The sequence below is a fragment of the Equus asinus genome, chromosome 1, assembly GCF_041296235.1.
Source record: "Equus asinus isolate D_3611 breed Donkey chromosome 1, EquAss-T2T_v2, whole genome shotgun sequence".
NCBI lineage: Eukaryota > Metazoa > Chordata > Mammalia > Perissodactyla > Equidae > Equus > Equus asinus.
Window position 1 is genome coordinate 116115301 of NC_091790.1, and position 15660 is coordinate 116130960.

A 15660-nucleotide genomic window follows, 5' to 3' on the forward strand; every position below is an offset into this window, starting at 1 on the left:
TGCCTGATGATAATATTCCTGAGATAACAAGAAAAGATGGCAAAAGTCTGTATGGAAACACAAAGAGTAGGAATTGGGCATGAAAAGTTCTAATTGGTAAAATTTTCAATATTTCATCAAAACAACTTTCTTGAATTGTAATTCCTCACAGATTAACATGAAGTTAGGTAACACTTACTGCAGAATAGGTACGAGAGACTTTTACACATTGAGGGATACGGGCAACTACTTGCGCTCAAAACTGATTGGGCTCGAACTAAAGAAGCCTGCCTTAGGGCCCGTCAGACACACTTTGTCCATCTGCTTACCCATTAAAGTAAAGAGCACGCTCTCAAGATAAGAATGCAGACTGCCCCTCCTTCACCCTACTGATAACGCTACCTGAATTAGTCCCTTTCCTGACATCAGGGTCATGTTGACCTGCTAATTTGCAAGTGAACCCCTCTTTGAAACTTTGATGAATATGTATCCTGGGTGTGTTTAATGTATGTTCTTTGTTCTAAAAAGTTATGCCTGCACTGAAAACCATGATTCTCCAGAACACTTTCTTCCTTTCTGGAAAAGTCCTGACAGGATTATAATCCTCACCTTGGCTCAAGTAAAACTCACATATCTCTCATATCTGTTGAACGATCATTGGTTATTTTGCATCGACATGTATAAAGTATTTTTAAAGAGTGAGTCCATTGTTATATCACAGGGACTTTCACTTGCATTGGTGAAGCCACCTACTCCTTTTTTTGCTCGTGGTAGAGTGATGTGAAACACAAATTACTCAACCATAACAGAAGTGGCCACCACAGACTGATTATTCCTTTCACTGGATATCATCTGAATGAAGAATTGTCATCATGCCACAGGCCAAAAAGCCAGCTCCCCCTTGGAGGATTGCTAAATGTGATACTTTTCTTGAACTATAGATTCTGCATTAAGTAGACTTCGAAAGATATAAAGTAAACATCTCAGCTTTCTTTGTGAGAAAAAAAATCGGCCTCAAAGGATGTTGGAGTCACCTTAACCCTCATCTGACGTGAGAAACCTGGGCCGAATCCGACCTTTGTTGAAGAGTAATCTTTTGCTGACAGGGAAGAGAGGTTCACTCAGGGTCACACCCAAAGTGAGAGGTGTTGACTGTGAAAGGGTAGCTAGAACATGGTTTGGGAGCAGACCGATGCAGTGTAGCCCAAGGGACTGGGACAATCGTCTCCCCAGGGAGCAGGTCTTTGAGGCCATTACTCCATCAGCTTCCCTTGGACTCTGCTCCCACGACCTTTGCCTGCATCTACCTCCTACTTCCTGCTCCTGTCTGCTTTCTGAAGCGTTTTGCTCTCTGGAAGCCCACTTCTCTGCCTCTGCCTAAAGCCCTCTCTCGGCCTCAGCCTTTCTGTCAGACAGCACATTCTCTGTTTTCTCCGCTTTCAACTTCCAAGGGAGAATCTGATTGGCTTGCCTAATGACCAGAGGCTCTGCGTGGTGAGGACTGTTTGTTCCAGGTCACCTCCTAGGACGACGGCCAGTTTAGGGCCCGTGTGCTCTTGGGTCACATGATCGCTCAATCCAATCAGCTCTGGGGGAGGGGAGCTTTTGAGTAGTTATTTGTGCAACTTTTGCCCCAGGAATAGTTTGGGTCATTCCTCTCAGTGTTACCACCGAATCAGGTTAATTTTCGCCCATCACCCAGAAAGCCAGACACCGAGATGACGAAATTGCCGCAGAGAGAGGGTTTAATCACAGGGCAGCCAAGTGAGGAAACGGGAGAATGAATCTCAAATCTGCCTCCCAGAAAATGGGGACTCAGGGATATTTACGGGGCAAAGGACAAGGTGGTCTTAAGCCTGGAGATAGATGACTGGAGGTGAGGAGAGGTCGGGTAATTGACGATCTGTGCAAGCGTAGTCAGACTTCACGCCTCTTCATGGGACCCATGCTCACAAAATGGCTGTGTTAGCATGATCTGAGGGTGGAGTTCTTAGCCTCTTGACATCAAAAGGTTGCTTATGGGACATCCGCACAGCCTGGATGATGAGTTGGCAGTCTCAACTGGGCCTAGAGTGGACAAAGGGGTCCTAATTCCTGAAAAACAGCTCACCCACCCATTCCCATGGTGACCCAGGCTCCAGGGAGATGTTATCTATGGGAACCGAGTGGGAGTCAGATACCATATTGCCTAAGCAGCACAGGCAACAATGGGCAGGGGAACAGCTAAAAATTGTAATCAGTAATTGCAAAAAGGAAAAGAAAACTTTAGCTACTACCTAATCATCAATGGCTGTTTGCCGGTTTCATCAGCAGGGCCTCGGTTTCCTTTCCAAAGGGACTCTAGGTATGGCAAGCATATCGCGCGCGCGCGCACGCACACACACACACACACACACACAGATGAAAACAACAGTGACTGAAATAAAGGGAGTACGAATCGATTGAATCATGCAGTCAAACATAGGAAATAATGAATAAAAAAGGGAAGAAACCTATATTGACCCAGGATAAAAAAACTAGCTTTACCCCAGTAACGTTTCTCTGCAGTGAGACAAATCGATGTTCAAGAATGCGTTTTGCTTTGCAAATGGAACCATCCTGCTGTCATCAGTGGCAGTTTTCTGGCGGCGCCTGCTCCTGGCATACAGAACAATGTCACGTTCCTCCTAGGACACCTCAACATTCAGCACTTTGGGGGCGCTTTATCTCATATGTTAGGAGAGAAATCTTGGCAATATATCAATGCCCAGGACCAGATGCGGGGTTGGGGATCCCTGGCTCTGAGGAGAGCGAAAGAAAGGTGGCGAATGGCACCTCTGGGTCCGTTTTCCCAGAAGTCTCGAGCGCCGCACACCTGTCTGGAGTCTGCCCCTTGGTGCGGCGATTCCTCTCCTGAGTCTCCTGCTCAGAGGCTTTTTCCTGGAGTGTGGGCGGCCCCTTTCCTGAGCGCAGAAACTTAGTCCCCCACCCCCACCCTGCTCCTCCTCCTCCTCGCCCGGCTCACCAGCCCTTCTCTTTGTCACTTCCTTCCTCAGCCTCTTCCTCTCCAGTGCGTTGGAGAAGATAGCCAGGTCCGGACCGACGTACCCCAGTTTTTCATCAAAAAATAAAAGGAGGCGGAGAGGTGAGCGAGTCCCCGGGGAAGATGTGGCCACGTGTAAAGGATGGACCCGGGTACCCGGCGAAGGCGCAGCAGCCAGGGGAATCGTGGGCTGGGACCCGGGTCCCCAGAGCGGGCTCAGCTCAGCACCGCCAGACCTGGGCGGAGACGGCGCCCGAGGAGCGGCGTGCACCCTGCTGCCCCTCGCCGGTGGGCTTCGGCGCTCGGCTCACGTGACCGTAGCCGGCCGGGGGCAGACCGGGAAGCGAGCAGAGATGTCACCGTTTTTAAGCGGGGCAGCGTGTCCGCTCTGCACTTGGCTCGGGAGCCGATGCAGCAAGGCTAGGCAGGGAAGGGCTGGGGTGAGGGGAGAGCCCCCGAAGCGTTGAGGGACGCCTTTTGCAGCGCGGGCGTTGGGCGCGGCGCGGCGCGCTCCAGGGTGCGCCTGGGGTGCATGGTGGTGCATGGTGGTGAGAGCACCCGAGGGGCTCGCGGAGCCCCTGGCCGGGTCTGTTTCTGCGGCCGGTTCGGGCGCTCGCCTGGCGGCGCGCTGGCTTGCAAGGGCCTCGGGTAGCACGGAGGCGGGAGTTGCCCAGACAAAGGCTTCCGGGACGCGGGCCTTCCCGGGAGACCACCCCGGGTCCGCTGTGCTGCCCGGAACGGGGACCGAGCCCTGCGCTCCCCAACTCTGCACCGGGGCGGGGGTAACCGTGTGACCTGCGGGGGACAGGGTCCCGGGACCCCTTCCGGGAAAGCTCCCCAACTTGGAGCCAGGATGACCAAATATGGAGTGTGTGCGCGCCGGCGAGGAAGCAGGAAGGAGCCGGGTCGTCTTTGACTGGCTCCAGCTGCTGGTCAGGGACGCGGAGGCGAGCTGGGAAAGGTGGCCCCCATGGTAGGTAGAGCTCGCTGCTGCTCCCGGACGTCCCCGCTCCAGAGGCTTTGTTCTTTGAACATTAGAAAATCTCTATGTAATGCCTCCAAACTTTAACAAAAAAAACGATAGGGGTGTCCTTAAATAGGCTCTTCAGCGCATATTGATGGTGGAGCATTTCAGCATATGCCCCGACCCTCCGGCATTCGCTTTCCTCGTGATTCCAACGCGCCGTGCCTAATGAGATTGTCACAGGCAGAGGGCCCGGAGCGTCTGTCGGCGCCTTCCCCGGAGCCCCCTGTTGATGAGCTCTTTCTTCCCCTTAGACTTGCTCTGCTTATGGCCTCTCTTCATTGTTCTTGATGTTGCTGTCACTCTAGTCCCAGGCTTCTGTCCTTATAAAGTGTCCTGGGCCTTCCCATAACAATGAGTATTTTCCCCATTTTCCCACTAAATAATAAAATAAATAAATCATGCCAAATGATGTATGCTAGCAATCGTTTCTAAGCCTGTTATTTTCCTACTTGTTAGGGACTAGGCTGGGAGCCTTTTTGCTTTATAAGTATTCTGCCTTAGTAAACCAGCGTGTAAAATTTCATACAAAACAACTCACTATTACATTTAGTGCAGTTTGCATAATAGCCACCAAAAGAAAAAAGGAGAAGAAAAAGCCAGAATTATGTGGTAAAAACAGCATTTAATTGTGGGCGTCCCTCTGAGCCAGTTTCATCATCCATAGAATGGGGATAAAAAATAGTTTGCAAGATGCTTAGGATTACATTAATCAAAATAGCTAAGGAACCTCATGTGTAATTAATTATAAAGAAATGCTGGTTGCCTTCCCTTCGTAAAATTGGATGAACATACATCTGCTTAAAGTGGGGCAGGTAGTCCCATTCTGCATAACAGTGGAGTTTCCTCTGAGTCTCTGTTAAAGGACAGCCGTGTCTCAAGTGTGCTACAGGTGGAAGGAGAGGAGAGCCATGTTCAAGAGAGATGTTTTCAGGGTGGGAGGAAATCAGAATCTGAGAACTGGAGAGGATGGAGTCCCCGGGACCTTTCATTCTCTCTCTGTCCAGTGTGGGCTGCTTCCTCATCAGCCTCACAGAACCGTACTACTTCCCCATGGATGTTTCCAGTCACAGGGTGCAAACTTTATTCATTGTTAGGCAGTTTTGGTAGAGAAATTTTTTATTATAAAGCTCCCAAATCTGCCTTTCTATTACATCTGCCCATCCTGCCCAATTAAGCAACTCAAGAAGAGACTATTCACAGAAGTATGTAAAAAGAGTTTTAATTTTAAAAACATAGTGCCAGGTCTTCTCTAGGCTAACTTAATGGGTCAAGATTCTTTAGAGTGCAAGTGACGGAAACCCAGTCAATCCAGCACAAGCAGAACCAGGAAAGATAGATTGATTCTTGGAACTGGAAGCCCAGGGTCAGGGACAGGCTCAGTCGTTGTTATGTGGCTGGACTTTCCTTTGTGTTGGCTTTCTTCATGGCAGGCTCTTTCCACATGGTAGCCGTATTTACATCAGGGCTGTAAACGGCTCAGGACCCAGGAGGAGAGTTGTAGTTCCGGCACAATCTGTGGGCTGAACCCATTGTTCACCTACCTTATGCCCCAAACCAGTTTTTCTGGCTCTGAACCCCTCCTGGAGTCCAGGGTGAGGCTCTCCCCGAGTTACATGGGTCTAGAGTGAGGAAGGAAAGGCTTTATTCAAACAAAAATTAGACTGCTGGTGCCAGGATGGGCAAGGGGTGCTAGGTGTGCAAAAGTGACAGCTGTCCCCCACTCTCCATTAACAGGTTTTTTCTACCGTTATTCTCATGGCGTGTTTTTCATTTGTGTCCTCTGGGTATATTTTAGCTTTTTAGCGTCTCTCTTAAATGATATCTTGAATATAATGTTACAATTTCACCAACACAAAGTTTCCAATATTTGAACACTAAAAAGTTTTGATAGTGTGTTTGATAGTGTGTTTTATGTGGATGTATTAACGTAAGATATTGCATTTTATTGTAATACAAGCTTCTTAAATTATAATATTCACACAAATCATGTAGCAGATGGCAGTGGCGGTTTTGATTATTAGCTGATAGAAAATCTGGTGTCCCAATCAATGTCATTTAAACATAGATGTCATTCTCGTTTTTAAAAGCTACCAGGAATTCGTTAATCATCTGGATGAAGTTGTCTCTTCCAAATCGTCACCCCAAAGTAAACCATCCATGTACACAACTTGACTGTTTTAGTCCCTCATGTGATTTGGAAAACTTATGATTTGAAAACAGATTAAACTGATGCATGTTCTGCCTAGTCGTTCCTATTTTCTGACCTCCTGTTGTTTTCACTGTGAATTACTGTCTTCTTACGGAAACGCTTCTTCCTTTACTTCTGTGACCCAGCATGGTTGGAGCTTTCTCATCCACCTCCACCTACTCTTTCCTGTTTCTGGCTGGTATTTCTCTCCTCTCGCTTCCGGTGGGTGTTTGCCAGGCTCCTTTGCCTTCCTGCTTCTGTCTCTGACTCCTCTCTCCTCTCCACCGGGGTCAGCAGGTCTGTGGCGACAGCCCCGCAGCTGTGCTTCATGCTCTCTCATGCGTGTGCTTGTCTTTCAGTGAAGCCAGTATTTATTGCACCTCTATTCCTGGTGCCAGATGTGAATCCAGCAGTGAGCATTCCAGTCAGATCCCTGCATCAAGGAGCTCACTGTCTCGTGGTAGAAGCTAAGAAATTGGTAATTCCAATCCAGGGAAATGAAGAAGGTTCACAGTGCTCTGGGAGCCCACAGTAGGGGCGCTCTCCCACTCCAGCATGTCAGGGAAGGCTTCCTGGAGGAAGTCATATCTAAGCTGGGACTTGATGTCTGGGAGTTAGTCTCAAGAAAGAGGAATAGTGATAGTCTGGGTCAAAGAAGCAGTATGTGTGAAGGCTGGAGGTGAGAGAGCAAGGGGCACTGGAGGAATAAAATGAAGCCCCATGCAGTTGCAGCTGGGAGACTAAGGGGGTGGAGTGGAGAAGGCTGGAACTGTGGCAAAACCCAGCCCCTGGGGCGTGTGGTGAGCCAAGGTGGGTCTCCCAGCTCCCCTTAGTCCTGGACTCCTCATCTGAAGATGAATGGTCTTCACCATGAGTACTCCATTGCAGTCAGGTTGTACTGGACACTGCCCATGGATGGGCACAATGCCCCTGCGTGTGACTCAGAAGTCATCAGTGTGCTGACCTTGGTGTTAAAATTCCCTTCCTATGTCTCTGCCTTCCCCACTGGACTGCAGGCTGCTGGACGGGAGGGAGGGGTCGGTTTGTCTGGGTGCCCCGCTCCAGCTTAGCGCCTGGACAGGAGGGAGTGGGTCGGTTTGTCTGGGTGCCCGCTCCTAGCCTAGCGCCTGGACGGGAGGGAGGGGTCGGTTTGTCTGGGTGCCCGCTCCTAGCTTAGCGCCTGGACGGGAGGGAGGGGTCGGTTTGTCTGGGTGCCCCGCTTATAGCTCAGCGCCCGCCCCAAGTGTGCTGCGCTGACTCCTTTGCTTCCGCGCTTCTGCGTCTGCTCCTCCCTGTGCGCAGAACACCATTTCCCAGCTGTCTGCCTGGTCCGCTCCTCCCCGGTGACCCCCACAAACCCTCCTGTGGCTTCCTCCTTTCTGCTCCCATAAAGCCTTGGACCCACCACTCACAGAGTGCTGTCACATAGCGATTCATTCCAGGCCTTTCTCTGCTTCTGGACTGAGAGTTCCCTGAGGGCATGTCCTGTGTCACTCACCTATGTGTTTTTATTGGTGAGCAGAGCACCAGGAAGAGGATGGGCTTAGGGTTAACGCTGGGTGCAAGGAAAATGGCTGCATTCTCCCCAGTCTGAAACTGAAGTCATTGGGTTTGCTTGTTGGTGAGTGCAGAGGTGAAAAGCACAACCAAGGCAGAAGCAGGTGAAGAAACAGGTTTATTGGATGCACAAGCCATGGAGAACACCTGGGCTATTTCCCAAGTTCAGTGCAAGTGGAGACTTTATACACAAGAGAGCAGAGGCTAACAGGTTTATTTGTAACAGCTGTGTAACACCTGTGCCTGTTCAGGGTACATACGTAGCAGGTCGCATGATCTGAGAACGGCTGCTTGGACCCTTCCAGAGGAGAATTTAAGATGCTGATGAGTTTAAGGTAACTTTCAGACACTTGGAGCTGGAACATTTTGCTGGGGTCTTGCTGCAGATGTGTGAGTTTCTCTGCAAGACAGCAACGTCTGCACAACGGGGACAGCGATTTCTGCAAAACAGAACACAGTTTCTTCCTGTCTGGAAAACATTTGACAGATGGTGTTAGTTATTGATCAGATCCTCAGTAACCCTTTCTTTGCCTGGTTCCCTGGTCACAAATCAAGTGTGTAGAGTAAGAGTGGGATCAGCCCCAAGGGAAAGTTGTAAAGATAGAGGGAAAATGGAGGTACTCTAGTGCCATGTGCATCACACAAGTATTTTTAGGAAGTGGGTCGTGGTAAATTAAAAGTGCCAAATGCTACAGGAAAAAAAAGACAATAGTTTGGATTTGGTAAGATGTGGTTAATGGACTGTAGAAATGGTAATAATACAAGCTTACTTTTTTCTCCCTCAGGCAGCAATGAATGTGGATCATGAGGTTAACCTCTTAGTGGAGGAAATTCATCGTCTGGGTTCAAAAAGTAAGTATGATAACGTGGATACAGTATTTCCTCTGAGTTTACCTCACAGCAGATAGAATCAACTTTTTTGGGAAAGGCTTATGAAGGGCTTGCCCAGGGCTTCAGGACACAGTATGGCATCTCTGCCCTCAGTCCCGTGATAACTGCCCTCAACCATGTGGCGATATTTGGGGACACAAAGCTGTTGGGATACTGTGATCTGACGCGGAGAATTGTTAAGATGCCCCCTTAGCCTTTGGATGGAAAGAAATTGCTGTTTCGTTAATCACCCTGCTTTGAGGTTTGGTAATTGAATCGTGTTCACATTTTTACTTGTCACACGATCAAAATTCATTTTTCTGCTTTATTCTGCCACCATTTTACAAACTTCTAAATGATTAGGGACTCAGATTGAAATTACACTAAATTGTCTTTATTTGCTCTAAATTCTTGAGTATTTGTGTACATATAATTAAAAGAAACCATCCTTTAGGTAGTTTTTTTAAGTCAGCTTTTTCTTCAGCAGCTACCATAAGATAAATGACATGTAAAATTGGTATAGTCCCCGTTTCTTGAGTTGTAATGAACGTAACTATTACGCTTGTAGCTTTAGGTATTTGTACATCTCAGCAAGACATGCAAGAGTTTGGGGAGCATTCTGAAAATTGTAAGTGCAATAGACATATTCAGCAACAGCTAGGATAATGGAACACAAAGGTTAAAATTACATCATATAAATGAAAAACAGCTTTTAAAAGTACCTCATAAGAGTTGTTTTGTCATTGTAGCTTGATTCTTCTTACTTATAGCTCTGTCTGCTCATGAGTCACAAATCATTTGAAATACTGACATACTTTGAAAATCCCATTAAACCATTAGTATCAAAAATCCCCTGTATTAGTTTTCTATTGCTGCAGTAACGTTACCACAGACTTAGTGACGTAAAACAACACATTTAACATCTTAACAGCAATGTAGGTTAGGAGTCTGTCGTGGGCCATTTGGGGCTGTAACAAAATCCCACAGACTGTCTGGCTGATAAACAGCAGCAGTTTATCGCTGATAGTTCTGGAGGGTGGAAGTCTGAGAGCTGGGTGCCCGCACGGGCAGGTGACAGTCCTCGTCCAGGTGACAGACTTCTTGTGTCCTCACATGGTGGAAGGCGCTTGGGAGCTCTTTGCAGCCTCTTTTATAAGGCGTTAATCCTTATGACTCATGACTTGATGTCCTTACACCCTCATGACTTAGCACCTCCAAGAGGCCATACCTAACCTTTGATGGTCAGGGTTTCAGTATTTGAATTCTGGGGGCATACAAACATTCAGACCCTGGCGGAGTCTGATAAGGGTCTCCCCAGGCTAAACTCAAGGTGTCTGCAAGGTGCATTCCTTCCTGTAGTCTCTAGAGAATCTGTTTCCTAGCCTTTTTCTAGCCTCTAGAGGCAACCACCTTCCTTGACTTGTGGTCCCTTTCTCCATCACAGCCGGCACAAGCTGGTCGAGTCTGCACAGCATGTCACCCTGACCTCCTTATGTGCCTCTTCCATTTCTAAGGACACTTGTGGTTACGTTGGGTTCATCCAGATAGTCCAGGACAATCTCCCTATTTCACACCTGCAAAATCCCATTTGCCATGTAAGGTAACATACTCCTGGGTCCTGGGGATTAGGACATGAATATCTTTGGGGCCATTATTCTTCCTATCACCTCCCCTTTTTGGTCTTCTCTAGTCACTTTATTTCTGCATCAAACTTGAGTCATCATTACTGAAATATATCAAGGAAAGATAAACCAAGCGTATAAGAGTTGGTGTGGACTCAGGCACCACCTGAGTTTAATTGTATGGTCAGCTACTATTTGTTGAGCATCTGTATATGCCAAGCACTGTGTAACGACAAGTGACATCAAATATGCTCCTGTTCCTCAAGGATCTTACTGCTTAGTTGAGAAAAATAGATTAAAAATTGATGAGGCAATTATCAGAAAAAACAGTATGCTAAACTGTGAAGTGCTGACGTTCAGTTCAGTATGGTCCCAGAGAAATAGATTAGTAGAAGCTGTAGTAGTTGGGGGCACTCAGTGAAGCCTTGAATATCAGGTAAAACTTTGAAGTGTGGGGCAGGTCAGTTTAGGACAAAGTGCATGAGCTGAATTTGGGATGTTTGTGGAGAATACTGAGGAGATAGTAGAGGATAATTTCTTTAGTGCCCCAGGCAAACAAATGATCAATCTTTCCTAACCCCATTTTTTTCCCACCCACCTCACCACATCCACCTGATGGAAGTTTGGTGAGTCTTGTTTTCAATAGTGCTGTCCCTGCCTGTGTTCGTCGTTTCTACATTCCCAGTTTCTGCTGAGCACTGTGAGAGCCTATTACTCTTGGGAGTAGTACTCTTGTTTGGATTGTTGAAGGTATTAAAGATGTATTTCCCAAGATTTGTAGGATTTTCTTCTCTCTTGGATCTTTCTCCATGTCACCTTAGTGTTTCTCGGCCAGATTCAATTGCATTTAAAAATCTAACCCCTACATCCCTAGCAGTGTTATTATTCTGCTAGGGTAGGCTAAACCTGCACTTCAAAATTAGTAGCTTTACAAACTAGAAGACTACAAAGTAATGATCATACCTTCTCTAAGGATGAAACTATTTGGAGCACTGCAGCTTCCCCAGCCTCCCTGACTTACCTGTTCCTGGTAATAGATGCTGTATCGTTGAAAAGTGTCTCTGGAGATACATTTATCTACTGACATGTTATGGTTCATTGTTTACGTTGTGTCGGGAATAATTTTGACTAAATTATGATTTAGATTCATCATATTTAGACTAATCTAAATGTGATGTGTTAGCTGAAGTTGGAAATTGGTGAATTTAATCTGTTTTTTTAAAATAAAACTCTTTAAAGTCTCTCATTTTTCATCCAATGGAAAAAAATTAAGTGGATAAAAATTACTTGGAAACTTAAATTCTTTCATTCCACAAATATTTCTTGAGTGCTGCCTTTATGCTTAAATGCTGGAGACGTGAAAATAAACAAAATTCTATCTCAGCCCTTGTGGGTGTGTCTTTAGGTAGCAGGAACATAGACAAATAAACTGGAAGCAAGTCCTGAGAAGTGGTTAAGAGCATGGATCCCAGATCCTCCACATACTTGCTCTGTGACCTTGGGTCTGTCACTAAATTTTTCTGTACCTTGGTTTTCTTATTTTTGTAATAATAATACTCTATTTCAATGATTCAGAGGCACTTTTTTTCCCCACACTTTGAAATCTTTAAAATAAGGATGTCTCTCCTAATGGTGTGCTACAGTTAAATTGGTAGTTTAGTTGGTACATAAAATAATGGTCCTTGCAATCAGTTGTATCTTATCTGTGATGAAATGAGAATTAAATGAGTTTTAATGACTATAAAATCCATTGAACCTTTTAGCAACATAGCCAGTACTCAATAAATGTTAACTATTATTATTATAATCGATGGTGAGCGCTTTGATAGCTATAAGTCAGTTTTATAAGAAGAGCTATTAACTCAACTGAAGGAATCACAGAGGACTTCTCTGAGAAGGTGACATTTGAGTCCATTCTTGAAGAAAAAGAATTTAGCTAGGGAAGAGGGTGCTGGAAGCTGGGCAGCTGGCTCAACAGGGGCAAAGTTACTAAGGCAGGCTCTCTCATGGCACCTTGGGTGACAAGTTGTTCATCTTGACTGGATCAAAAGGTGTGTGGAGTGACATAGCAGGAGACAAGCAAGGGTGAGAGCGAGGGCCAGAGGCTGAAGAGTCTTGTCTCTGAGGCCACAGGCTCCAGTCTGTTTTGAAGATGACAGAACCATTGAAAGATTAAAGTAGAAGAATATCAATGAAGTTTGCATCTTACAAAGTCTCATCCACGTTTTTTATTCTGCACCAATATGGAGGAGGTATTGAGGGGCAAAAATGAAGAAAGGAAGGCTGGTAAGGAGTCTTGAGAATCAGCTCTGGCCTGGCTGAAGGACTGAATTGTCCATGGAGAGGAAAGGCCAGAGCCACAGAAGATACAAAGAAGGCGGGCTCCCTCGCAAGCCTGAGGGTGAGTGGCGGAGCTCCAGGAGCACCCAGGTTCCTGCCTCTGAGGAGTTTCACCTGCACTGCTCCCCATTTACAGATGAGGAAACTGAGGCTTAGGGAGCTTAAGCACGTTCCCCAAAGCCAAACAACTAGTAGGAGGCAGAGATTTCAATGAGGGTCGTCGGATGTTTAACAAGCCCCACGTCACACTCTCCTCTAAAGTCCAGAGCAGGTGCCGCTCCTCCACCAAGTCTTCCCTCATCACCTGGCCAAGTCTGCGTGCCCCTCCAAACCGTAGGACAGGTTGTCCTTCTACTCAGTTGACATCCAGCCACATGCTGCTTTGTGCTGTTGCTTTACTTGTTATGCATTTATTTCTTCCTCGTGGGAACTGAAGACATTTCTTCGAAAGCTAGAGAATGATTCTGTCCTCCTTGTCTGCCTCCAGTGCTAGCACAGTGCTGCCCTCAAGGAGGGGTTCACTCAGCCTCAGGGTGGCAGTTCTGGCAGGGGAGCATGGGAACTCAAGAACCCTTGGCCAAGGAGTGCTTCCCTCACCACTGTGGCCATCTTCTTGACAGTGGGTGCAGCTTCCAGAGGGAAGACTGCGGGGCCCTGCTGAGGAAGCGATCCATGCTCAGCCAGGTGGATCAAAGGCCTCCGCCATCAATGCGGGTTGTCCCAGATCACCCTTATCTCCCAGTTTCCAGTTGATTCGTTTGTTTTTTAAAAAACAGACTTTGCTTTTTTCAGAGCAGTTTTAGATTTACAATAAAATTGAAAGGAAGGTACAGACATTTCCCATAAACTCCCTGCCCCCACACATGCACAGCCTCGCCCACTATCAGCATTCCCCACCAGAGTGGGACATTTGTTACAACTGATGAACTACACTGACACGTCATCGTCAACCATGGTCCACAGTTCACATTACGGTTCACTCTTGGTGTTGCACAAATGTATAATGACGTGTCCACCATTATAGCATCATACAGAATATTTTCACTGCCCTAAAAATCTGTGCTCTGTCTGTTCATCTCTCTCCCCACCCCAACCACTGAAAACTACTGATCTTTTTCCATAATTTTGCCTTTTCCAGAATATTCTATGGTTGGAATCATATAGCATGTAGCTTTTTCAGTTTGCCTTCTGTCACTTAGTAGTATGCATATAAGGTTCCTTCATGCATTTTCATGGCTTGATAGCTCATTTCTTTTTATTGTTTATCTCAGTTTTTAAGATCTATATTAAAAACTTGCCTCCAAACTAGATAACCTAGGGATCTTGGTAAATACAGATGTCTTCATTGTTAAGGTCACCACTCCCTCCCTGGGGGTTCTAAGTGCATGCAGAACACACGTAGAGAAACACTGCTCTTGACCCAGGCTTTCTCTTGTATTTGTTGTTTTTATTCAACAGCTAACATAACAATTAAAAAAATCAAAACTTAGAGAGGAATTGGTCCATAATAGTAGCACTGAAACACATTCACTTTTTGTAAATTTCTTGGTTCTCTTCCACTCTTCTTTCAGATTATATTAAGGCTAAGAGATACATGACACATTATATTTATTCCATCACTTTTTGGGTCTGGCAACAGGTTACATTGAATTTATGACTGTTCAATTGTAATCTTGGTTCACCTATAGTTAGATGTTTATTAAAGATGATGTAACTCTGCCATACATGGGGGCAAGAAACAGACTTTGCATTGGCTAACATTATATTTTCTCAAATTAGATGCTGATGGGAAGTTAAGTGTGAAATTTGGGGTCCTCTTCCGAGATGACAAATGTGCCAACCTTTTTGAAGCATTGGTAGGAACTCTCAAAGCTGCGAAACGAAGGAAGATTGTTACGTACCCAGGAGAGCTGCTTTTGCAAGGTGTTCACGATGATGTTGACATTATATTGCTGCAAGATTGATGTGGTTTTCATATCTTTAATATTAATTTTTGTTTCTGGTAAACTGGAAATGTTAAGTCAAAGGGCAACATATCAACATACTTGATGTATTTTTATAGAACTTTGTAAACAAAAAGGAACTCATATTTTAGAAGTCTGTTCTTTTTTATATCTTGAAAGAAAATTTATGTATGACACTGTAAAATAAACATAACCTATTATTTTTCTCAGGAATCTGGTTGGAAAATATAGGCATTGAGGCTTTTTTTGGTGGGAGTGCAAGAGTGTTTGTTTCATAAATCATTCTTAGACAATTTCTACACATATTTGACATTCTGTGAAAGCAAGAAGCAAACTGAAGACCAGCTCCCACAAGGAATATTATAGAGTTTACATAATAAAACATGTAACTGCCTTAAAATTGCCTTATTCCCTTATTTTGTCATTTAAGATTTATGTGCCTCTCAGAATCCAGTGTTTGCACCAAGATTAGGTAAGTGCAGTAATTTGAAGAAAAATTCTCTTAAAACTGCAGAATCAAAAAAGTCAGGACGGTTAGTGTTATAAAAAAACATAATGATTTGGATGCCTGTTCTGCGCTTTACACTGAGGGGACATGCAAAAAAAGTAACCTAAAGAATTCACTTTGTAGTTGAATTAATTACTCAGCTGAAACAATACAGAGTTGTTTCTAATTGCATGTTGCAGCCTGTAGTTCAGAATTGAAAATGGCACAGAATCTCATGGAGGGTAAAAACAGTGAAAGCCATGATGGTTGGCAAAGGTACCATAGAAGAGGCCGAATTTGCATGACTGGAGCTGATTATCCAGAGGGGAAAATCTGGGATGGGTGAAGGTGATGACAGATGATGGGACAGGTGATGGCAAGGCAGAGGGACATGGATTAGCAAGGCACGACCTTGTGAAAGGTAGGATGTCAGATCGACTGGAATATTAGGGAGAGCAGCGATTCAGATTGGGTAATTAAGGTAGAACCTGGGAAGCCAGAGATAGGAGTCTGAACAGAAATAGGAGCAGGGGAGTTCCATGATGACAGTCATGTGGAGTGAAGGTAGCTCTAGCCCTGGTAATGAGGGTGGATGATAGAGAGT

At 45.6% G+C, this 15660-nt stretch overlaps 1 protein-coding gene and 1 long non-coding RNA gene across 2 annotated transcripts; one reads left to right on the top strand and one right to left on the bottom strand.

Moving 5' to 3' along the window:
• Positions 1-1708: 1708 nt before the first annotated feature.
• On the bottom strand, positions 1709-3120 carry LOC106847266 (uncharacterized). The gene is made up of 3 exons (XR_006527099.2): positions 2984-3120; positions 2506-2616; positions 1709-2046 (listed from the first exon to the last, which is right to left on the bottom strand). It is a non-coding gene; the product is annotated as an uncharacterized lncRNA (long non-coding RNA).
• ABRACL (ABRA C-terminal like) lies at positions 2966-14969 on the top strand. Its single transcript, XM_014866477.2, has 3 exons — positions 2966-3103; positions 8559-8625; positions 14385-14969. Exons 2-3 carry the CDS (start codon positions 8565-8567, stop codon positions 14567-14569), a joined length of 246 nt encoding a protein of 81 aa, XP_014721963.1. The 5' UTR covers positions 2966-3103; positions 8559-8564; the 3' UTR covers positions 14570-14969.
• The last annotated feature ends 691 nt before the right edge of the window (positions 14970-15660 follow it).